At 55.7% G+C, this 23773-nt stretch overlaps 7 protein-coding genes across 7 annotated transcripts; 3 read left to right on the plus strand and 4 right to left on the minus strand.

Moving 5' to 3' along the window:
* Positions 1-274: 274 nt before the first annotated feature.
* BCV69DRAFT_234728 (DUF1212-domain-containing protein) lies at positions 275-3721 on the minus strand (the record flags this gene model as incomplete). The annotated part of the gene is made up of 1 exon (XM_025489894.1): positions 275-3721. A coding segment is annotated over one exon (3447 nt), but the record flags the coding sequence as incomplete, so codon positions are not given.
* Positions 3722-4858: 1137 nt separating this feature from the next.
* Positions 4859-8051, plus strand: BCV69DRAFT_311913 (hypothetical protein; the record flags this gene model as incomplete). Its single annotated transcript, XM_025494889.1, has 2 exons — positions 4859-7803; positions 7929-8051. The coding sequence occupies 2 exons, from the start codon at positions 4859-4861 to the stop codon at positions 7954-7956; spliced, it is 2973 nt and encodes a 990-aa protein (XP_025348562.1). The 3' UTR covers positions 7957-8051.
* A 170-nt stretch (positions 8052-8221) lies between these two features.
* BCV69DRAFT_282126 (hypothetical protein) lies at positions 8222-11371 on the minus strand (the record flags this gene model as incomplete). The annotated part of the gene is made up of 1 exon (XM_025492241.1): positions 8222-11371. A coding segment is annotated over exon 1 (2510 nt), but the record flags the coding sequence as incomplete, so codon positions are not given.
* A 560-nt stretch (positions 11372-11931) lies between these two features.
* BCV69DRAFT_247635 (alpha/beta-hydrolase) lies at positions 11932-12988 on the minus strand (the record flags this gene model as incomplete). Its single annotated transcript, XM_025490254.1, has 2 exons — positions 11932-12495; positions 12581-12988. The coding sequence occupies 2 exons, from the start codon at positions 12986-12988 to the stop codon at positions 11932-11934; spliced, it is 972 nt and encodes a 323-aa protein (XP_025348564.1).
* A 957-nt stretch (positions 12989-13945) lies between these two features.
* On the plus strand, positions 13946-16683 carry BCV69DRAFT_282128 (hypothetical protein). Its single transcript, XM_025492242.1, has 4 exons — positions 13946-14543; positions 14617-14860; positions 14928-15752; positions 15851-16683. The coding sequence occupies exons 1-4, from the start codon at positions 13995-13997 to the stop codon at positions 16339-16341; spliced, it is 2109 nt and encodes a 702-aa protein (XP_025348565.1). The 5' UTR covers positions 13946-13994; the 3' UTR covers positions 16342-16683.
* A 645-nt stretch (positions 16684-17328) lies between these two features.
* BCV69DRAFT_247712 (hypothetical protein) lies at positions 17329-19627 on the minus strand (the record flags this gene model as incomplete). Its single annotated transcript, XM_025490258.1, has 5 exons — positions 17329-18056; positions 18129-18464; positions 18545-18695; positions 18788-18885; positions 19543-19627. 5 exons carry the CDS (start codon positions 19625-19627, stop codon positions 17329-17331), a joined length of 1398 nt encoding a protein of 465 aa, XP_025348566.1.
* Positions 19628-20865: 1238 nt separating this feature from the next.
* BCV69DRAFT_247610 (putative oligosaccharyltransferase) lies at positions 20866-23312 on the plus strand (the record flags this gene model as incomplete). The annotated part of the gene is made up of 2 exons (XM_025490252.1): positions 20866-21343; positions 21427-23312. 2 exons carry the CDS (start codon positions 20866-20868, stop codon positions 23310-23312), a joined length of 2364 nt encoding a protein of 787 aa, XP_025348567.1.
* Positions 23313-23773: the final 461 nt, after the last annotated feature.

Genomic DNA, 23773 nt, shown 5'->3' on the forward strand with positions numbered 1-23773 from the left:
GAGAGAGGCAACGGCTGCCTGCTATGGACCCAGGCAAGACCTCCTTGAGAGGGAAGGACGTCCGAATTCGAGTAGCCGAGAGAACCGTCGTCTGAACAGGCTTCCAGTAGATGAGCCGACTGGACTTCTGATGTGAAAGCCGTTGAATAGCGCGCAGAGGAGATGCTTGAGTGAGCCATGAATGGCAAGTCTATATAATGAGTCTATATACGGGCCGGAAAGACCGAGAAAGAGGAGGGCCGAACTGCGCGAGGGGTGGCTGTTGACCTCGGGTTTAGAAGGAGAAGAGGCCTCCCACGCGCTGCTTGCGGCCGCCCAGGGTATACGCAAGGATCGTAGCCGTGAAGAGGCCGACGGTGAGGCCCAATGCGACCTCGACGAGGGATTTTGCTACCGTAAACCCAGACGAGAAGTTGTCCGTGTCGTTCGTCGTGTCTGCAAAGTTGAGCAGACCTCCATTGGAAAGACCCGAGGGGAGCTGGTACAGCACACCAGTGACGGCAACGACGTAGGAACGTCCATCGAAGATGCGACCGTAGATGTTGGACAGGATTCCCACCGCCAGGGATCCCAAGGCCGAGGTGATGTCTTGTCGTCCGTTGAGAGCTGGCGCTGTAGAGGCAAAGTGATTGCAAGCCCATCCCGCGCAGGCAATGAGAACCATGGCGGGGAACTCCTTTCGATTCACCTTGGCCTGGTTTCTCAGCGAGAGACAGATGGAATAGGCCGGCACTGTCAGCAAAGCCCAGATGAGGCCAACGTCGCTCTGCCACCAGACATTGTCGTTGTGAACAGCAGTGCAGTCTGTCACAGAGTCGGTGCTGCCTCCGCCCGAGACAAGAGCCCAGAAGGAGGATCCGATAGAGAGTCCGAAACCGAGGAACAGCGAGTAGATGATGGCATACACCATGCGCACCGATCCGGCGATGAGGTTCTTCGACTGTAGCTCCAGAGAGCCACTCAAGACGATGAAACCTGGAAGAATAAGCACGATGGAGCCCGAGACGACACCAGCGTAGCAGAAGATGTTGGTGGAAGCGACTGCAGATGCGATGAAGGAATTGAGCGAGGCAAAGACGATCTCGAAGACGTTTGAGAACAGCTCCGTGGTAATGACAGACTGGCAGTAGACGAGGAAGGCTCCGAGTGGCCAAGCCATGACAGCGTCGATGAAAGATCCGCCGAAGCCCATGGGGCCGACCGCGATGAAAGAGGAGCAGAAGCCGCCGATGATGACCATTGGCCATCGCGGAATCAGTGGCTTTCTCCTCATCAGCTCATCGAGCTGAGCTGAAGCCTCGCTGACTCCGATCTTGTCGTGCACAACGTTCCAGTAGATTGTATGCATGTCGGTGAGCTTCGTGAAATCCAAACCACCGGCTTGCTTGATGAACTTAGTCTCAGACGTGTGAGTGGCATCGTCACCAAAGGCGAAGAGCATAAGGTTCGGCAGGTAGATACAGCGGCAGTTGATCTCCAGAACACGGGCAGTCTGCTGGATTTGCGTCTCAATGCGGTGCGTAGGAGCTCCAAACATCATCAACGATCGACTCAGTTTGAGGAGGAATTCTTGCCGTTGCAGGATAGCTGCAACGTGCATAGTGATGAAGATCTCTTCCTTCTTGCGCTTGTCCCTGGAACGCTTCTTGAGCCTCTTCTGCCACTCCTCTTTGGCGAGCCTTTCGTCGTCTTCAGCAGAGCCGAAGTAATCACCGCCGCCATGCTGGCCCGGGTCGGGCGTGTTCATGGCTGAGTGAGCGCCGGTCCATGATTTGAACGTGTGACCTGGTAGGTGTAGCAGGTTGCCCTGCCCCTTGCGTGGCATGAGACTCGACGCATATCCGGTCTTGGCAGTTGGTGGAGGCGGATACTTTTCGTTCGGCGTAGCAGCTTGCGTCTCAGAAGAAGCATTTTGATCTGGTCGGCCCATGACGTTGGCCATGCCAGTATTCGGAGAGCGGGCCGCACCGGGCGTGCCAGGCTGTGATTGGCTGCGACGGTACGGTCGTGGAGCAGCATGTGCCACTGCCTCTGCTGTTCTCTTGAGTGTCTTGGCGTTCATCTCGGGAAGGAGGTAACGATCCAGTGTGTAGCCGGGTCTCTTCGGATTAGGACCCAGCTGAGCGTGGTAGGGGCTGACGGCTCCGATGAGATTTCCTGTAGTAGCAATCAGGCCACCGACGACACCGGCAGATGAGCGAGCCGCCTTCGGGCGCTCATCTGTCACGTCTTCGAAGCCCGCTTCGGTAGTGACGGCCTTGAGCGTCTTTGTGGCGGCCGTTGTAGTCAGGTTGGCAAATTTGGTAGCGTCTTGGCCAAAGTCTCGCTTTGCCCAATTTCCAGTGGATGATATGGATGGAGCGTAACTTCTGCGGCGATACGAATCCGGAAGGCGGGCACCTCCTTTGGTCTCAGCAATTGGCCTCTTCTCGTTTTCTGAGGTGAAGGGACGCTCTCGGTCAGGGGAAGACATGACGCTCATGCCGTCAGCCGTACTAGCAGCAGCACTTGACATGCGGCGATTGCGCTGGTTCTCCTTTTGTTCTTGCTCATAGAGCTTGAGAAGATTGCCAAGTACGCCACCAGAATGCACTGGCCGAGCGTCAAGCTTCGTTGCCGTATCCATGGGGTCGGGTGTGGAGGCTTGGGAATCGAGGTGGCGACGGTTAATGTTGGGCATTCGCTCAGGCTCGTCTTCATCGTCGCTTTGGCCATCTCGTCCTTGGCCGGTCATGAGCCTATGAGCCTTGACCAGCTTTGCAGCCTCCCGTTCGTACTTGCTGGGTCGACTGCGGGGACCTTGGCGAACTCCAGTGGAAGTAGTAACAGCCACGCTCTTGGTGTTGGTAGGGCCACCGGTCTCATGCGATCGCTTCTCTGGTTCCTCTTCGACGTCTGCCGCCTTGTCCTTGCCCATGAGGGTTCGCAGCTTTGCCCAGCCACTCTTGGGCTCAGTGTCCTCGACGCCACGAGCTCGCTTTGGCTTGCTCGGCATACCATCGACTTCTCCGGGGACAAAGTCAATGTGGTCCAAGTCTGAGTCATTAGCAGCATCGTAGCTGCCCGAGTCAGACGTGCCACCGGGAGTGGATGCTCCTGACATGCCCCACTCAGGCGTCTCTTCAGATCGGAAGCGATTGCGGCGTTGCTCTGCTCGAGCATGAGCTTTTGTCTGCAGCGCCTGTTCTAGAGCGGTAGCTCTACCACCATTCCAACTGGCAGCGTCGTTGTCAACGTCTGCGTGAGCCTCGTGACGCTGCAGCTCGCGTTGCAACTCGAGAAAGGCGCGATTGTCGAGTCCCTCTTCGTCGAGTCCACGAGCACCAGTGAGGGTGAGAGCGGCGGCATGACCAGAGGCATTGGCTTCTTCGATGTGAGCGGGTGCTCCATGAGCAGGCGCAGTGGCTGGAGCAGGAGCAGGAGCCTCTTGCGACGTCTCGCCGTTGTTAAGACGCGAGGACAAGTGCAGAGGGCCAGGGTGGTTGTTTCTCACGACGCCGCCTGCTGAGCCCCGTAGTGTGACCTTGGGGCCATTGTGACCTCCCACTTGCAAATGCGAGTGTGGATGCTGCATCGAGGCATTGGCCCCAGCACCCCAATGCACCCTGTTTCGGCGCGCCGTAGCGGGTGACTCGAAGGGTGGTGGTGCGGCATAGGAGGCGGTGGTGCTGCTGGTGTCCACCTCACTGGAGGGCGCCGTAGCTGGATCTGCGTCGGTGGAAGGTGGCTGTCGAGGTGATGAAGACATCCTTGGTAGGATGGGGTTTTGGGACTGGTACCCTTGGCCACACAAGTATCAAGTCAGGGCTGAAGGGGAAAAGGAATGTGTCGAACGAAGCCTAGCAGAATCAGAGGGGACGTGGCCGCACAAGGGTGCGAGAGGAGGAGTCTGTCCAGGCGCTCAAAGGAGTGATTGTTGGCAAGTACCAATGTGGGACAGCCTTGTTGGATTGAGAATGGTATGTGGGGGTATGTGGTGGAGTGGAGAGTGTGATCTAAAAGCTGGCAAAGAGGAGGGTACGGCGGCAGATGGACGGGCACACGCCTCTGCCCTGGACGTCGGTTTCAGAAGACCTGTGTGCGTTGCGTGTGTGTGTGCGTTTGTGTGTGTCTGTGTGTGTGCGTCTGCTTGTGTCTGTCTGTTCCTGCAAGGCTCGGCACCTCCGCTCCTCGCCGCCTGTCTTCCCCCCGCCCCACCGCCCGGCTCTCTACGCCCGCCCAAACGGCTGCGCGGCACCACAATTTCGCCGGGGATCCGAGGGCGGCCCCCCATCCAAGGCGGCCTGGCAGCCCACCTCCGCCAGTCGGTCCCGCCGCCAAGCTGAAGATGCATCCACTGAGGTCATAGCAGCCAGCCTCTCCAGCCCCTCGCCTCGCCTACCACTGACCACTGCTCACCCGGCACCTCTTCTAGAAAAAGCACTGAAACCCATCGATCCTTCACTCGGCTCGGCTGCAGGCACCCAAGATCGAACCACAGAGGCCACAGAAACAGACTTTGCTCCCTTCTCTTTGGCACAAATCGGGGCCGAAGCTTGGTCCCCACACCCCCTACAGCAGCAGAATTTCGAGGGGGGAGGGGTGCATGAAGTGAAATGCATCGATCACGCCCGTCGCGGTGCTCACTTCGGCCAGACCCAAAAGGTCCGTTCCGCTCTGCCTCACGTCCGATCCGATGCACGCCATGTGGAGCGACTCGCATGTCGCCTCCTCCTAAGTCTCCGACGAAGCCCCTTTCCGTCGGCAGCAACAGCATAGGAGTCTGCCCTTGCCAGCCTCGTATGTCGTCGGCCTCGGTGCTCGCCCTGCATACTTGCCCCACAGCCCACTTCCGTCAGCATAGGCTCTGGGATAGAGCATGTCTCCCCAATCCAGAGGCGGCGGCCGACTCCAGCGCTGCCAAGATGGTACTGATATTGCCCCGGCCTCGCAGCCCGTAGCAGGGCCCAGTGCTCCATCTCCAGCCTTGCGTACCCAGGTCCTCTTCCGCCGGAGTAGCCATACCCTTGCTCACACGAATAGTGCTCAATCTGTCGCATCAAGAGGTGCCGGCCTGACTTCCCCGTCTAGGCCTTCGACTGCAGACCCCGCCACCACGCCGGCTCGGAGCACAGCCAGCTACTTTGAGACTTATACCCCTTACAAGCTCAATCCCAAGCTGACTCCTTCGATCAGAGACCGGCGCGACAAGGTAAGGCCGAGCAAGCCAGAACACCTCGACACTAAAACGCCAGTCGACGCCAGGTGTCTGGCAGTAGAGGCTGGGACCGCTCGGAAGCCGCCGTTGGAGGCGCACACCAGCACCGTTCATCCAAGAGCTGGAAGCAATTACAGGTCAGCTTCACCATCGCCGTTGGAGGACAGAACCGTGCTTTCACCGTCCTCGTCCCTCTCGGCCTCACAGAGCACAAGCAGTGTGCTGAACGTCAGGGCTCCGCTTGAGACTGGCTTCGATCAGCGTGGCATACAAAACGGCAAGGCCGCATCGGTAGAAGCATACAGGAGGACCGCTAAACAGTCTGCCACTGGGGACCTCCTGATGAACAGCGATCCAGTGCAAAGACCATCTCGCCTCCAGCGGGGAGCCCGGGAGAGATCACTGGATATGCCTACGTCTGATACAGCAGCGCGGATCCGGCCGCCGCTTGCGCAGTCGCTGTCATCGCCATCTGACTCTTTTCCTTCAACCTCGCGAGTGCAGAGGTCATACGACTCAGACAGCGACGACCAGTCCTTCGACTCAGTCACACTTGAAGCACAAAAGATGTGTCATCCGGATCCACAAGGGCAAGAGCGCACAAGGAAGAAGTCGCTCGGTTCTGCAATGTCAGCCGCAACGAACATACCAGCTAAAGCCTTGCCGCTTGCGACGCTCCCCAAACCACTGCGTCATGCCATATCCTTCCCAGACCGGAGGCGTGCTCATTATACATCTTCAGAGTCGCCGAAGGTTCCAGACATACCGGCAACAATATATCAATTTGCTCCCCCGCAACCGATTCTGTCATCTAAGGGGGCGCCAAGCCCTTTACCTGACCAGCTCATACGTGAGAGCAGGGTATCGAAGGATAGTACAGCATCGAGAACATCTGCCACTGGCGACGGCTCACCGACCGCAAAGGAAGGCGTTCAAAGTTTTGTTCGATCATCACGTCTGACGCGGATAATCACCCTGGAAGACCCACCTCACACGGACCTCAAAGTATCTCTTGCCGATGTAGGTGCACCCGGAGGCCATCCCGTATTCGTGTTCCTAGGTCTTGGAGCCGTCCGCTATCTTGTGGGTCTGTACGATGATCTGGCTAGCTTATTGGGGCTTCGCTTGATCTGCGTAGATCGTTGGGGCCTAGGCAAGACAGATGACGCTCCCAACGAAAAGAGAGGTCTGCCAGAGTGGGGATCTATCATCACCGCTGTAGCTGACCAGCTACAAATCGACCGCTTCTCCATACTGGCTCACTCTGCTGGTGCTCCCTTTGCCATGGCAACTGTGCTGCAACAGCCTAACAGGATCTGCGGTCCTGTGCATCTGTTGGCGCCCTGGGTCAGTGCAGATTTCGAGCTCGGTTACAAGTGGCTGCGCTATGTCCCGGAGCAGATCATCAGGACAGCGCAAACGGCAGAGTGGAAGCTCGCGGGATGGAAACTGGGCAAAGGTGATGCGGAGGCACCTTCGGCAAGCGCAAGGACGACTGCAGACATTGATGCAAATCCAGGCGGATCTGGTACTATCGTGCGACCCGAGGGGACAAGAGTGCGTTGCTCGTCGGCTGCCGGAGGAGTGCGGTCAGCTGCCCTTGCAGAAACATCCGCAGCATTACGCTCACCAACAGGCAAATCGCCAGTCCGAGCACCGCCTACGCCTGTCAAGATCAAGACGTCCTTCTTGTCGTCAATCTTCACGCCCAAGGCTGGCCTTAGAAGAAGCAACGGGTCCGGCGAAGACTTCTTCGAGGGTTCCGACATGGAGGTCCTTTCTCCCACCATGCGCGCAGACGAGGACTACTTGGTCGCCTCAAGGAGACATCAAGCGGGTACTGGTGACGAGGAGAGGAGCAGGCCTAGTACGCCCACTGGTCGACTCATTCGCAAGTATCGACCCAGGAATGGATCGACGTCACAGTCCATTCACATCTCCCCGGCAGATCTGGACTTCCCTACCTCGCTCCTGCGCACACGGGATAGTGTCCTTTTGGAGGCGGGGAGTCATTGTGAGGACATGGCGACTCAGGGCGGACCAGGATCTCACAGCGGCAAGGGCGAGACATGGCCAACCCGTCACACTGCCTCGCCTTCCAAAGCGACATTCCCGTCGCCGACGACGAGCGTGATCCGGAGTACCTCTTCTCTCAGCGCTGGCCTTCCAACAACGGGTTCGACCTCTGTGGCAGACGATCCTCAGCCCCCTTCGACGGCACCAGCAGCGCTGGCGCAGACGTCTCCGATTCCAACTACAGCTGCATCCACTGCAGATCTAGCCACTAGTCTGCTCCGTGCCTCCCACGCCGAGTCCCTGCGAGGCAGCACTCCTGACCTGCTCACCATCCTCGGCATCCACTCCTCCTCCTCTTCTTCCTCATCCGGTCCCACCTCTAGCTCAAAAAGGACCAAACCCTGGGGTTTCACATTCAGCGATGTATCGCACCCGCTCAAGGTCTGGCAGGGAGACAAAGACGAGCGTATTGGCCTCGGAAGCGCCTATTGGCTTGAGAGGGAGTGTATGCAGTGTGAACTGGTGGTGGTGAAGGGTGCGGGTCATGGACTGATGACAAATTCGAAGGTGATGCTGGAGGTCTTGGAGAGGTGAGTGGAGGGGATTGGGGAGAGGGGAGGTGGAGATAGACACAGACGATGGCTGACCCTTGCCTGCTTGATTACCCACTTCCTCCCATCTACCCTCCGCAAACATTATCCTCGATCACTCACAGTCTCGCCTCGTACAAAGACACACGCTAGCTCACTCAACTGTCAGCTAATCCTCGTCCGGAGCGCATGCATAGCGACAGCTTCATCCCTCCCCTCACATCCTCATCCTGAAGGCCTCCACTTCCGTACTGCTCCTGTCGTGCTCCATCTCTCTTGTCGACCTTATTCTCTACTTGATCTGTACGCTCCGTGTATACCCCAATATGATACCCCATCCTCAGCTGGAAGACCACATTGCGACTGAGTCACCATGTATTTACCGACTCATTAAGTCGCATCACCCATCAGACATCAGGCAGAAGACGTACAAGGGTAGTGATTGAAAAAAGAGTAAGGTAAAGAGGTAAAGACCCTCCCTACTCTCCGCGACTTTGCTAGTTTATGTATTGACAAGGGGTTTGGGTTTGGGGGATGAAACATTGTTTGGTCTTGCTTTGCAAATAAGAACCCATGAGGGGTGACATGACGTAACGTAACGTAACGCAACGTGAGAGAGTGTGTGATGGTCGTCTTGTCGTGTCGTGATGAGCGTATCGAGGTGGGCATTGGTCGTACGATAGGCTCCTTCCTCTCTCTCTCCCTCTCAATTTCTCTCGATCTCCTTCATTCTCATTCTCACACCATTCTCTTCCTCCCTTTCCTTCTCTCCTTCCTTCCCAACGCACCACGTAAGCACACCACTTACTTACTATCAGCAATCAAATCCGCATTCGACCATCCCTTTTGACCAGGCGAAACCAGCAAATCAATGAGTTCCTCAGCAAGTGTCACATCCCTTCTTTGCATCTCGCTCATCCCTCCTGTGGATTCGGATTCCATGGTCTTTACAAGACTGCGGAGAGTGGAGAGGGAGCGACGAGCTAGCTCTTCCTGTGCCTGTACCTGTGCCTGTGCATGTGTGGCGCGAGGGTAGAGGTTGGTGAGAGCAAAAGAGGGAGGAGAGCGTCTGGAGTTTGTGTCGGAACCGGTGGAGTTGGTAGTGGGATCGGTGGAGTTGGAGGTGGAATCGGTAGTGTTGGTGGTAGTGGTGGTGTCGGTAGTGTTGCTGCTGGTGGTGGTGGTGTCGGTAGTGTTTGAGGAAGACGAGGAGCTGGTGCCATTGTCACCACCGTCATTGTCACCATCGCCAGAAGTAGAAGTAGAAGTAGAAGTAGAGGTGGAATTGGCCGAAGTAGTCTCGCCAGAGATGAGCGTGACGATGAGATCATTGATCGTCTGCAAATCAAAGTCTACACTCTCCACATCACCCTTTGCTCGCTTAGCAGCACTTGTAGTCTCAACGGCGGTGCTAGTGCTAGTCTTACTCTTAGTCCTAGTCTTAATATGCTTCTTCGACTTTCTAGTCTCCTGACTCAACGAGTCCAAGATAGTCTTGAGCTTCTCCAATTGACTTTCAGAAAGTCCACTCATCTTGCCTGCAGAACGACGGACATAGCGCATTCCATCTCCCTCGAGGAGAGAGGAAAAGTCACGTCGCTCCTCTTGGCTGGAGGAAATGGCACCGTGGGCAATGGTGGCAGCAGAGGCGGCGGAAGAGGTGGTGTGGGACACCTTGAAGTTATCGGCGGTCGTGCTGGTGGTACCGGTGCTGGAATCATCCTCGTCGTCTTCGTCCTCTTCGTCGGACTCGTTCTCGTCAGCCAGGGCACTAGCTACGGCAGCATCGGTAGATGCAGTAGTAGTGGTCGCTGCAGTACTGGTGTTTGAGGCAGCCGAAGTGAGTGTACTCGTGCTTGTGCTGGAGGTAGAGCCCGAACCAGTCGCAGTCACAACGACGGTGACCGTTGAAGTAGGCTCGCTCGATGTTCCACTCAGAGTGGAAGTCATGGTATCCTCGTCCACCTTCTTGTTCTTGTTCTTGACAGTCTCGGTCGATTTTGCCGACTTGGTGCTCTTGGTCTTGGTCTTGGTCTTGGTCTCAGTCTCAGTCGTCTCGTGAGTCTTGTGAGTCTTGTGGCTCTTGGTCTTATCCTTGGTTGTACTTGTGGAGGTAGGTGTAGAAGTAGCAGTGACAGTCATTGTCATTGTCTGAGTCTGCGTCTTGGTCTTGGTCTTCTTATCCTCCTTCTTGGTAGACTTTTCCTTCTTGCTGTTCTTTGCCAGCTTAGCATTTGGCGCCGTCGAAGTTGGAAGAATGGTCTTAGTGACTGTAGCCGTTGTGTCAGCACTGCTGGTGAGGGCCTTGAGGATGACCTTGAAGTCCTTGACGACGTCCTTGTACTCAGTCGAATTGGTGAGGTTATTAGTCAGGTTGGCAATCGTTGCGAGCTGGGTGACATTGACATCGGTGGCGTTCGACGAGGTAGAAGCGGCTGCAGTGTCCATAATGAGGCTGGGCACCTGCTCTAGAATGGTAGCCAAAGCTGGGACGAGCTTGTTCAGGTGCTTCTCGGTGACATCTCGCTTCTCAGCTAGACTCCTTCGACCGTAACCTGGGCATCCGGGGATGTACTGACCGAGGTTCTCGGCAGTGGCAGCTGGACAGGCCACACCATTGGCTCCATAGCTGACTGTAGCAGTAGCTTTGGTGCTGTGGTGGCCCTTGGTGTGAGTGTGGTGAGTGTGAGTCTTGGTCGTGGTAGTGGAAGGTTCGTTGTCATCGCCACCATCAGTGGAGTTGGAAGCAGAACCCTCCTGGGCCAAAGTGACCAGATCAGTCATCAGGTTTCCGATCTGAAGCTGCAAGTTGCTCAGCACGGCCAGTGCATCATTGGTCGAGGAGCGAGCGTAGAGCTCCAGTGGGTTGGCAGCAGGCTGTGAGAAATCTCTCTTGCTAGCCTGCTCCTGAGCTGCAGTGACGGCGGTACTGAGGCTTCCCAGCAATTCACTGATCTTGGACTCGGCGACGTTGCTAGAGCTGAGATCGCTGCTGTCTGCGGAGCAAGACGAGTCCGCCTTGGCGAGGAGGGTGTCGACCATGCACTGCACCAGGCTCAGCACGCCCGAGAATCCTTGGAAATCATCGGTGGTGGAGCGTGCAGCGAGGGCCTGAATCTGACCCATTGCGGCGATCATACCAGCAGGCGATCGCTGGAATGGAGTCAGGTTCTGACCGCGAAGGGCATCGGCATGCTGGCCTCGCAGCATCAGCTTATTGAAGCTGGTGACACCCAGGGCTCGTCCTTCGTGCTTGAGCGGCACAGCCGACACGGCAGAGAGGGTCAGGGCGGAGATGACGGCGGGGGTGAAGAGCATCTTGGCGTTGGATGTAGATGAGAGAGGTATGCTTGTCTAATGAGGGGAAAGTGAATGGTCAAGTTCTCGCAGAGAAACTCGGGGTATGGTATAGAGAGTGTGGGGGGCGTTGATATTTGCAAAGTGAATGTCTCGACTAGCGAAGAAGATCAGCGACCACCAGGGTACGACTGAAGATGGAGAGAGCGGAAGGAGGGAAAAAGGGAGGACTGGAAAGTGATCGTAGGATGAGGGGAAAAGAGAGGAGGAGTGTCGCAGTGCGAGCCTCTTGTCCTTTTTGAATACTTCCCGCAAAAGGTAGATTCTTCGGCCAACACCAACTCCACGTCGTGCACGGGCCCGCGTCGCGCCTTTTCGGCACGCCCAAGTCCGCCGTGCAGGTGACATGGCGTGGGCATCGTACCGACGGTCAAGCTTCTCCGATGCGCTGCGTCTGCGCCAAGGCAAGGCTTGACTGACTTACACCACGCCTCCCCAACGGCACAGGGAGCGCATCTTCCCACGAGGGTCTTGTGTTCGCCAGAGCATGTCTTTGCCGCCCTCTGCCGTTCGCTCGCCGTTGCAGTCATTCCGCGTGCTTCTGCAGTACCATTGCAGGTGACCTGTTATCGATTTCCTCCCCTCCCCTTTCGCGTAGGTCACTGCAAGGTGAGCGCTTATGCATCGACTTCCATCCGATGCTCTTCGCCAAGGAGAAAAGGTTCATCACGGTTGCTTATTGTACAGACACTTGGAAATACATGGATGAAAAAGTGTGGCGATGAAGATGATGGTGGTGCTCCCCTTCTATCTGACCGCCCCCGTCTATGCTCAAAAGCCCTCCCTCGCCAGATCCTCGCAGGCATTCAGGTAGAAGTTCTGACAGTCAAATGGCGCTTCTGAGCCCGTGAGCGACGCGCTCATCGAAGCCCAAGCATTGCCCCACCCAATGATCTCTATGTGCGAACCCTTCAGGGTGCCGCGATATTTGCCCCACTGAGAGCTCGAGACGCTCACCAGGCCATCGTTGTGCCCTTCCTTTTCCCACACTACGGCCCAAGGCCACCTGAACTCGTTGAACACGCCGGGACGGAAGGCGGCTCCCCAGGAGTAATACTTTGTGTCCTTGGCATCCTTGCACAGCTCATTGAACTCCTTCATCCTCTCCGTGGTGAGGTTCTCAAAGGCTCTGCCTTCGCCAGGGATGCCTACCGTCTTGACCAGGTTCAGAAGGGTGGGCAGTCGTTGCCGGCCAATCATGTTGTACAGGAGGTAGCTCGCAAAAGGCGAGCCACGGTGAGGCGTCGCAATTGTTGTGACAGAGGCTACCTTGAATGTGCGATCCTTGATACACGAGGCAATGTACCGCGAGTCTAGGCCTCCCATGGAGTGTCCCTATGAGCAAGGACCATGGTCATGAATAAGATGAGCGACAATCCATGGTGCAGAGTACATCCTCTGATCCAGCTTTCTCACTCACCAAAAGGTTCACCTCTCTACCCGGAAACCGCTCTTCTATCATCCTGCAGGCGTCTTTAGCCCTCTCCTCGATGCTTGCACTAGTCGTAGCATTCGTCACCAGCACCTCCACTCCATTCTCCTCCAGAACATCTATCACGCCCCTCCAGTAATCGAATGTGAGCTGTGGCAGAGAGATGAAGGGTGTGAGGGTGGCAAAGCCAAACAGACCGTGCAGGAATACACAGGGTAGCTTGGGCTTCTCGTACGACTTTTGCACCCTTACTGCAGTATACTCCAAGGGAGTCTGTTTGGCTTGCTCGACGTCGTCCAAGGCTCGGTCTACCCTGTCCTTCTGTTCCTTTGCCCACCCTTTGCCCCTCTCCTCGTTGGACCCTCCTGAGTCCCCAGAGGCAAAGAGCTTTCGCATCTTGTCCAGCGTTACTTGCAAAGGATCTGGCTCCGTACGGAAGCGAGGCCGCTCTAGTTCTGCCACCGCACTGGCTGATTGAAGGCTGACCGTAGGACTGGAAGAGTGAGGCGCACTAGTCGTGAAAGGTCGCTTTGCCATAATTCTTGCATTTGATTTGGAGGCCGAGCGAGAGTGACTAGCTGCGCTCATCTTCCAGTATGCGGGACGTTGCGGTCTGTTGTGTCGGTTTGAATGCGAATGAGTGCTATTGATCGCTGTATCCAGGACATCAGGGTCAACTCCTGGCATTGGCCTTGAAAGGGATTTGCCCTCGCTAGCCCACCATGCAGGGTACGATGGGTCCAGCTTCCCCGGGCGCCAGCTCCGAGGAGGCTGGAGTAGACGCAGCGGAGGTGGCATATCGGGCAGCGTCGGTCGCGGAAGCCGCACTCGGAAAGGGTAGCGGAGGATTTCGGGAATGGTGACGGAGGTGATAGGGGTGGTTGTAGAGAAACGAGGATGCTTCAAGACCACTCGAGCACGAGGAGGCTTGGAGATGACCCAGGGCTGTATCTGAGTTGTCGCTTCGAGCAGTGCTGATGATCCTTGTGTATGCTCCAATACAGGTCGGGACGAGCGAGGCTTGGAAGGGAGAGCAGAGGCGGAGCAGGAAGGAGAAGGAGAAGAAGAGCTCGCTGCAAAAGGCGCTGCTGCGTGATCAGGTCTGGCCATCAGCAAGGCGAGCGACTCATGGACACGTTGGCGGGATCTGGCTCGAACGGTGATGAAGGTAACGGAGTCTGGGATGTTCTATGGGTGTGTGGCACAGGGTGAATGAAGTGAGACAGACAGGAACGAAGGCAGGAAAGGCATCTGGGTATCGCCCGGAGATGCCGAGTGCACTGACATGCGGAAAGAGCGACGGAGTGGAGAAGAAGATCTGGGCCGCCCACTTTTGTGCGGTACGAAGGTCATCTTTTGCTTGTGCCCAGAAGATAGTGCTGCTCTTGCAAAGTATATACTGATGGCCTCTTGCTTGCCTCTTCGGCTGCAAAGGCTCAAGTTCGTTGTCACCGCTGCTCCTCTTGCGGGATCATCTCAGCACCGGCTACCTCGACTGCCTGCTGCCACGCGCTGGTCGAGTAGCGCACCTCCAGCAACAGGCAGCTCTGTCTCCCCGCCTGGCGAAGCAGGTCCCTCTTCCTCTACTCGTCCATCTCCTTTTCTCTGCACCACTCCCATCTTCTATGTCAATGCCTCTCCTCACGTGGGACATCTCCACTCGGACGTACTAGCAGATGTCCTCACGCGCTGGAGCTCCTTACGACACAGCGGATGGTCGCCTGCTGCTCTTGCAGGGAAGGGTAAGACGCAGCCTCTGCTCTCCACTGGGACAGATGAGCATGGTCTAAAGATCCAGAAGGTAGCGGAGATGAGTGGAGAGGATCCTCAGGCCTTGTGTGATCGAATCAGTCAGAAGTTCAGAGTCTTGGCAGACACTGCTGGAGTTGGGTACACCGACTTCATTAGGACCACTGAGGACAGGCATAAGGTGGCCGTCCACGAGATTTGGGTGAGTCGATCAGTAACAAGGGCAAAAGACTTCCACCCATTCAACTCTTCCCTCATTCCCTTGTTCGCGGTAGCGTCGTCTCGTGGATGCTGGCCATATCTACAAAGGAGCTCACGAAGGCTGGTACGCCGTCTCAGACGAAGCCTTCTACCCTCCGGCTCAGGTCCGGTCTGTCACTGACGAGAAGACTGGAGAGAAGTACCACGAGGCCATTGAGACGGGGCAGAGGGTTGAGTGGACGTCCGAAGACAACTACAAGTTCCGCCTGTCGGCCTTCAAGAACAAGCTGGTGGAGTGGCTGGAGAGTACACCAGATGGTAAGTAGGACAGGGGTGAAAAGGTGCCGCACACAATGCTCAACTCTGCTGCCCTTCTACTCGCCAGCTATCCTCCCTCCCTCGCGACACGCCGAGGTACTTGAAGAGATCAGAACAGGTCTCGAGGACCTCTCCGTCTCGCGGCCTTCATCGCGCTTAAGCTGGGGTCTGCCGGTACCAGACGATACATCGCAGAGCATCTACGTCTGGATTGACGCTTTAATCAACTACCTCACCGTCACGGGATTTCCTTGGAAAGCCCCTAGTGGCCAGAGCGAGGTCGGAGGCGAGGCTTCGGCTGCAAGCGCGGGCGAAGGCAAGGCACTAGCTGAATGGGAGGGATCCGCATGGCCTGCAGACGTACACGTTGTTGGCAAGGACATCCTCCGCTTTCACGCCGTCTACTGGCCCGCTCTACTCCTTGCCGCCGGTCTGCCCCTACCCCGGAAGATCGTAGCACACTCGCACTGGACGATGGGCAAGTCCAAAATGTCCAAATCAAAGGGTAACGTCGTTGACCCATTCGAGGAGATTGAAAAGTACGGGCAGGACGTCGTGCGCTACTTTCTCTGTCGAGTAGGGGGCAATCTGGCAACTGACAGCGACTACTCTACAAGTACCCTCATCGAGTACCACCGCAAGTATCTAGGAGGTCAGCTGGGGAATCTTCTTTCGAGAATCACCTCGCCCCTAATGCAAGAGCTGCTAATGGGCGAGCTTAAGGAGAAGAGAAGGCAAGAGCGTGGAGACGTGACCAAGGAGGAAAAGGACAGACTGAAACCACTGACGATTCGGAGGCACGTCAAGGGTGGGGCACGCCTCCTTGAGGTCAAGAGACCTCGGCCGGGGCAAAGACACGAGGAGCTCGAAGCGGCAATGAACGCTCTGGGAGGTGAGTTGGGAGAGGGCAACAGGGTGCCATGCTCGCTTACTGATCCTCCCACTTACCCCGCACCTTGTTCCCTCTCCCCACCGCACTCCTGCCTTCAGACAAGGTCGACTCATGGATGCAACGCGGCGAGGTGTCCAAGGCCCTCGAGGTCATCTTCGACCTCCTAGCCCAAGTCAATGCCTATCTCCAAGAAGTCGAACCCTGGCGTAAGCACCCTCACTCCTCCACCCATCGTCTCTCTGCCATCTTCTACACCCGCGAAGCACTTCGAATTACAGGAATGATGTTGCTTCCTTTTATGCCAGGGAAAATGCGAGAGTTGCTACGGGTGGGACTTGATTTGGATTTGGAAAAGGAAGAGGCTCTGTCGTGGGATGAGGTGAGGAAATTGAGGGGAAAGGTGGCCTTCTTGGAAAAGGAGGAGAAGCTGCTGCCGCTCTTTCCAAGATTGGTAGAGGAGCAGCCGGTTGGAAAGGGAGGAGCCGGAGGAGGAGGCAGGGGAGAGGACAAGGACAAGAATAAGAACAAGGGGGACATAAAGGACCGAGGCAAGGAGCCGAGAACAAACCATCGACCCTCAAACTCGTGAGGATGTATGATACAGTGTTCGAAAGCGTCTTCCCCAATTACTAGTCGTTCACGATCGAGCTACCAATCAATCACCAGTGACAACCACAAAGCACAGCCTGAACCTCTAGTCTTGATTCTTTCATATTCAATCTTCCTTTGCTACTACTGCTTGCATTGTTCTGCCTCATTCCAGCTTCTTCCAACGTTCGTCGTGTCCCTTCATGCGTACATACGTTCATCTGCTCCCTTCTTTTTCATTTCCTACTCCTCCGTTGATACCCTACTCCGCTACTCCGGCTCCCCCCTCTTGCGCATTTTTCTAGTCGTTGAAGTTTTCCCACCTCGCCTTCCATATTCGCCCGAGTTGCGCTCCCCTTCCCTGCCACTTCTTCGTCTTCTACCCTCCCCACCAGTCGAGGTAGTCCAATAGGCGACTACCATCTCTAAAAGAAAGGTTTCCGGAACGAGAGGAGTGGGGAAGGGGCAAAATAGATGAGAGTCGTCAAGATGAAGGGAGGAGGGGGAAGAGAGAGATGTAAGATAGAAGAGGAAAGTGTGGATGGTGAAGGATGGAGATGAGGGGACTTCTGAAATGGGAATGTGGGGTGGCAGTGGGGGAATGAAGCGAGAGGTGACAGCTGAACTGATGTCGAAAATTCAAAAGAGTCCTTGAAGGCGTTTGCGGACACCGACACTAGAGTAAGCGCAGATGCTTGTTCTGACGAGGACTTCGTGTTGCTGTGCCAGTACTCGTGATCTTGTTCGCAATGTTCGTAGAAGGAAAGGGCAGCGCCAGTGATGTCGTAAGAGATGGTCGCTCGATGGCTCGTAACAAGTCGTACGAGATGGGCACTTTGTGGATCCTTGCTGCATGAGGCCTTGTCCGCGGAGCACAAGTCCGAGTCGTGAAGTTGCCTCCGGCAGGTTGCAGGTCACGACTGCATAGTAAGCGTTCCAGACCAACCCTTGCCGCCCTGCGACCTTGCCGTCACGTCCGTCCCCCACCTCAGAGCGTCGGGACGCCCGCCGCATTCTGAGCCGAGAAGATGAAGAGGTTGTTTGTGGCTGCGATGGCGATAGTGTTCTCTCGGGGATGATAGCTGGCGTGCAAGATCTTCTTGTTGAAGTCCACATTGTCCGTGTTAATCTGTCCCACTGCTCCAGCTGCTCCCGCGCCCTTGCCCTTCTTTCCGCCTGCAGCCTTCTTCGTCTTGAAGGCGGACTTGTCGGCCTGCAGAACCACATTCTGGTCGTCCTCCTTGTCGAAGATGTGGAAGTAGTTGTTGTAGCTTCCGGTGAGAACCTTGTTGCCGTCGGGACCCCACAGAGCCTCGAACTTGTCGAAGATACAGTCGTTCTCGTATAGATCGCAGAGCTTCGAGCGAAGATGCTCGTGTATCGAAATAGTCTTCACAGGCTTCTTCTCCATGTTGACGTCCCAGAGCTTGAGTGTCAGGTAGTCTCTTGACAGGATATACCTTCCATCTCTGCTGAACTTGACATCTGAAATGGACGAAATAATTTCGCTAAAGAAGGACTTGTTCGAGGGGTCTTCCTCCTCTTCAAAGTGCTTCGCATGGTGATCACAAAGCGCCGAATCTCTCATGTCTGCCAGCTTGATTGTACCCTTCGAGCTTGAATACACGAAGTTGTTGCAGTTGATGGGATGGAACTCAGCAGAAGTAATGACCTCGGTCAATTCTTCCATATTCACAGGCTTGATGTCCACGATGTCTGCAATGCAAAAGATTTGCATCGGTGAGTACGTGTCCCTGATGCACCACGTGAGGTCCAACCGCTACTCACTGAAACTTTGGTCACTGATATTCAAGTTCCACAGGTTGATCCTCAGGTCATCTGCGCTAATGTACGTCTCGCCGTCCGAGTTGACCGAAATCGAGTTGATATGGTAAGCATGTGCGTTTGCGTAGATCTTCCGGGGAACAGCGGCAACGATTGTGTCATGATGTTGGAGTTTGGGCAGCCTCAGACTCGATCCGCTGCCAACTGCGGGTGTCGTTGATAGCAAGCTCGGATGTACGCCTCCAGCTGGCGGCGGGTGAAAGCCATCTGAAGACAGGTTGTTCTCCGCTACCACTTTGAGCGACTTCTCAAAGACTTTCCACAACTTGATCGTTTTGTCTAGAGTAGCCAGAGTGCGGGAAAGTCAGCAGAGCATATCGAAGGCCTCAGGCTTCATGACGGTGCAGAGAAAGACTCACCATTTGTGCTCAAGAGGAAATGAGCAGCGTTCTGCCTCCTGCACCACTTGATCTTGTTGATCTTTTCCTCAATCTCTAACGACTTCAAGTAATCGAATTCGGGCTCATGCGATTGGAACTCTGTATGGAACTTATACTCGCAGCCCTTCTTCTGTGAGGCAGAAGAGACAAGATTCAAGCGATGTCAGTACACCTGCTTCTCCCACGGGCAATATTCGATGTGCGAACCCGTATGCGACTCACAGATTCGTTCCTCTCGAAAAGCACCACTCGTCCACCTTTGTCACCAGTCGCCAGATAATCTCCAGTGTGGTCGAACTCCACTGTCGAGATGATATCGGCTGTGGGAGGAGAAGAGGCAGGTATGAAGACGCGTCAGTATCTCTGATTTCTTTCTCGCCTTGGCGCATACACTGCCCAGACAATGAATGCCCTTGAAGGCGGAGCTTGCTACGCATAAACGCAGCGCCTCTCCAGGATCATCCTCATCTCAAGATCTAAGTGCTATTCGAACCGATTTTCGAGACCGGCAAAGCGCAACGGGAATGCGCCTCTGTCTACCGCCCTTGATCTCTGGCGCTTTCACCACAACATCGAGGCAGCTCCAAGAATCTGATCTGCTGTGCGGCCGAAGGCTTCTGACGGGTCTGGCTATACACAAGTCTCTACCAGACTTATACTCGTCGAGCCATCGACGCCCGCAACAGCCCGGAGCAGATGCCGAAACAGGCGCAATGGACCAAAGGAGCCGACAGATGCTGCCCAGAGAGCATGAGGGATGACCAATGTTGCCCTGACACCAGTACACCGATGTAAAGTCGGGGCCGAAAGTAACAGTGGAGACACATCGCCGAACCAGAAGCGGGCGCAGCGTGTGATCGAACGTGTTGTGACCTGGCCTGAAGCGTTTGCTCAAGCCAAGCTACTGTGAAGCAGATGACGATGGACCAGAACCTGGCTTGAATCTGTCGACTGCGATGGCTTGCGATGATACTCACCCTCTGTGATGTCTTCCACCTCTCCCTTATCACCGAAGCACTGTGCGAACCTCCATCCTCCCGAGGGATCGCTCTCTCTCTCCATCTTGTGATTGTGTAAGCGTCACGCAGAAGTCTGGGGTGACGCTGATATCGCTGAGGTGCAAGACAGGTGCGTGTGTGTCCGTCTACCTGTCCGCTTCTATGTTTGATGATGTCCGGAAGTCGTGTTGTGTTGTTTTAGGCTTAGTGACGCTCTTGCTGTTACGCTCACTCCAGTAGCTCGGCGAAGAGAAAGAGAAAAAGGAGTGGAATCGAGGAGGAGCGACGTGTTGAGAGTGCTGTGTCTACGTTAGAATCGTTAGCGAAGTGCACAGATGTGCGTGATCTGATGAGTAGGCCGTCGCGATGATGTGAGGCGCCGGACGGATGAGAAAAGCCCGGAGGGGAAGTCCGAGGGGGATGTTATCGTCCTGTGCGCGGGCGGTCGGTGCGTCGAGGATCGTGAATGGAAAGGGAAGAGTAGCCGAGCAGAGTGAAGTCCGTGGTGGCTCGAGGAACACCTTGTACGTCGTGTTGTGGATCGTGTGGGTATTAGCTCAAGCCTGGCTGCTGTCTGTCAATCGTGAGAAGAAGGAAGGCGGGGAGGACAGGCAGACAGGCACGCCGGTTGGGGGGAGAGCGTCGACTGCTGCCACCAGCCACAGCCAAGCAAGCAGGTCGCCTGTGCTTTTGCGCGGGAGACAGCAGCCACGGATCACCAGAGTGGAGGCAGACTCGGGCGGGTATCCACCACGCCGCTGTCCCAGGGCCCCGAGGCGGAACATCAACCTGCGTTTAAGCTCTGGCAATGACGAACACAACACCTACAGCTGTCCGAGTATGATCAGCACTGGGGGTATCGCGGTGATAGTTGAGGCTGCGAGGCATCCCTGGTTATCGGATCACTGCATGGCCAACGGTGTGGACCGGATCAGAAAAGCCACAACCACCCGAGCACTTCCCTCTTTGCGGGCGACACATTGTACCCATTCGTCTGATGGATCGCATCTGAGCCCCACACAGCTGCTATCACAGCAATGCTGTCCGGATCTCACAACCACTTGATGTCGCTATGCTTCCTTTACGCCCCCTCGTGTGACCGGCGTGGTATCGCTCCCTGCCTGTGTGACACCGCGTTGGACGTGCTCTAGTTCCGATCCGACTTTCAGAGGCTGCCAACGGAGACTCGGCACGAGATTCAGTCTCCGCAAGGTGTCAATGCTCACGTCCAGGACTCCTTCTTCGCTACTGATCACCAAGGGCTTTCTCTACACCTCACAACCCCTCATCGATCGCCTCAAGATGACGTACGCATATCGTCTGCCGACGATGTCGCCTGAGACGACGAGGAACGTCGCTTCTCTCTTGCGTCTGGTCATCATCATCCTGATAGCAGGCGCAGCCGTCTCCTCTCGTCTCTTTGCCGTCGTGCGTCACGAATCCATTATTCACGAGTTCGACCCCTGGTTCAATTACAGAGCTACAAAGGTGCTCACCGAGGACGGCTTCTACCGCTTCTGGAACTGGTTCGACGAGAAGGCTTGGTACCCGCTCGGAAGAGCGGCAGGTGGAACACTCTACCCCGGCCTAATGGTCACCTCAGGCGCCATCTATAATTTCCTCCACGCCATTAATATCCCAATCGATATCCGTAACGTCTGCGTCCTCCTCGCTCCCGCCTTCAGTGGTATGACAGCTTGGGCAACATATGCGTTCACGGCCTCGATGAAAGATGATGCCGCTGGACTTTTGGCAGCAGCCTTCATCGGTATTGCTCCAGGTGAGTGTCAGCTTAAAACCGGGAGGACGGAGTGACCCAAGATGCTCTTAGACTGAACCCTTGCGCTCATGACAACCCCTCAGGATACATCTCTCGATCTGTCGCCGGCTCGTATGACAACGAAGCTATCGCCATTTTCCTGCTGATGATCGTCTTCTACCTCTGGATCAAAGCCATGAAGGAGGGTAGCATGATGTACGGCACTGCTTGTGCATTGTTCTACTTCTACATGGTGGCTGCTTGGGGAGGCTACGTCTTCATCACCAACGTCATCCCTATGCACGTCTTTGCCTTGATCCTCATGGGGCGGTTCAACAATCGGCTGTACGTCGCCTTCAGCAGTTACTACGTTGTTGGTACTCTCGCAAGTTGTCAGGTGCCCTTTGTCGGCAACAACCCTGTCACCACGAGCGAGCATATGGCTCCGCTAGGTGTCTTCGGTCTCTTGCAATTGGTGGCCTTTGCCGAATTTGTTCGGTCTCTGGTCCCCTCGAAGCAGTTCAAGGTCTTGCTGCGAGGCGCCGTGGTCGGCATCTTCCTCATTGCCTTCAGCGGCTTTATGATCCTGTCCTTGAACGGCAAGATCGCGCCTTGGACTGGCCGATTCTATAGTTTGTGGGACACAGGCTACGCCAAGAAGCATATGCCTCTCGTTGCGTCCGTTTCGGAACACCAGCCTCCCGCGTGGCCGGCTTTCTTCTTCGACCTGGAGATGCTCATCTTCCTCTTCCCGGCTGGAATCTTCCTCCTCTTTAGGCAATTGCGAGACGAGCACGTCTTCGTCATCATCTACGCCGTGACTTGCAGCTACTTCGCATCTGTCATGGTGCGTTTGATGTTGACGCTCACACCAGTCGTCTGTGTCAGCGCTGCGATTGCGATCAGCACTCTCCTGGACACCTATCTGGACCCTCAAGAGCCCGAGACTCCTGCAGACAGCACAAAGTCTCTCACCGAAGACGTTCAGCCTACAGTCCCGACCTCACCGGCCAATGGTAAGAAGGGGGCCAAGAAGGCTGGCGGTGCTAAGGCCAGTGCTGGTCCGGTACAGATTGCAAAGGCTAGGGCTCGCGCTGCTGTGGGCAGCGTCGGTGTCTACGGCCTGGACACAAGAATACTGGTCTCCGTCTATACGCTAGTCCTCCTTCTGGTGTTTGTCCTTCACTGCACTTTCGTCACATCCACTGCCTACTCATCACCCTCGGTCGTCTTAGCAAGCAGGAATCCTGACGGATCTCAGCACATCATCGACGATTTCCGTGAGGCATACTACTGGCTGCGTCAAAACACGCCCGTCGACGCGAACATCATGTCGTGGTGGGATTACGGATATCAGATTGCCGGTATGGCCGATCGACCTACCCTTGTGGACAACAACACGTGGAACAACACTCACATTGCCACAGTGGGCAGGATGATGTCTACCTCCGAGGAGAAGTCCGAGCCATACCTGAGGAAGCATGACGTCGACTACGTCCTCGTCATCTTCGGAGGTCTGCTCGGATTCTCGGGAGACGACATTAACAAGTTCCTGTGGATGATCAGGATCTCAGGAGGTATCTGGCCCGATGAGATCAAGGAAGCCGATTTCTTCACTAAGCGAGGAGAATACAGCATTGGTGACACTGCAAGTCAGACGATGAAGGACAGCCTGATGTACAAGATGTCCTACTACCGCTTCAACGAGCTGTTCGGTGGTCGTGCAGCTATGGACCGAGTCAGAGGTCAGCAGACGTCGACTATCGGGCCCAAGCTGGACATCCTGGACGAGGCTTTCACGAGTGAGAATTGGATTGTGAGGATCTACCAAGTGAAGAAGGAGGACCCTCTTGGCAGGCCGCTGCCGGTTGCCAATGCTTTCGAGGCTGGCAAGAGGAGAGACGGACCAATTGTTGCGGGTGCTGCCTCTGCTGGAGGTGCGCGACCGAGTGGTAAGACGGCGAGGAAGGGAAAGAAATCGGTCACTTAGAGAGGTAGAAAAGACAGGCGCATGGAACCAAGTCTGACCAGGACTACCTTATTAATAGAGCAAGTTCCGGTTCAGGACTAGTGCCTTTCGCATGAGACAGAACAAGGCAGCAGGACCCGCGGCGGTACCAATGACAAGCCCTGCGAGGGCTACAATTCCCGATCCCCCCTTCCATCACTTTCCCCCATCATCCCGATCATGCAAACCCCTTCCGCTCGCCGTCCATCAGTCCTCCTGTTCTTCCACGACTGCACTGGAGGTGTGCTCTCCCTGCGCCTTTTCCCACCAGCAGCTCAGGCTCTCTGGAAAGATGTGGCTGTAGGGATCTAAGCAGAGTCCTTATCCTCGATCCTTTTGAGTCGTTGAGATTCAAGCCTGGGGTCAGAGAAGGGACTGGGTAGCTTAGCATTCACAGTGGAGGGGAAGAGCAACAGTACGCCCCGATTTCTCTGAAGCGCGCG

The sequence above is a fragment of the Pseudomicrostroma glucosiphilum genome (genome assembly GCF_003144135.1).
Source record: "Pseudomicrostroma glucosiphilum strain MCA 4718 unplaced genomic scaffold BCV69scaffold_5, whole genome shotgun sequence".
Taxonomy (NCBI): Eukaryota; Fungi; Basidiomycota; class Exobasidiomycetes; order Microstromatales; family Microstromataceae; genus Microstroma; species Microstroma glucosiphilum.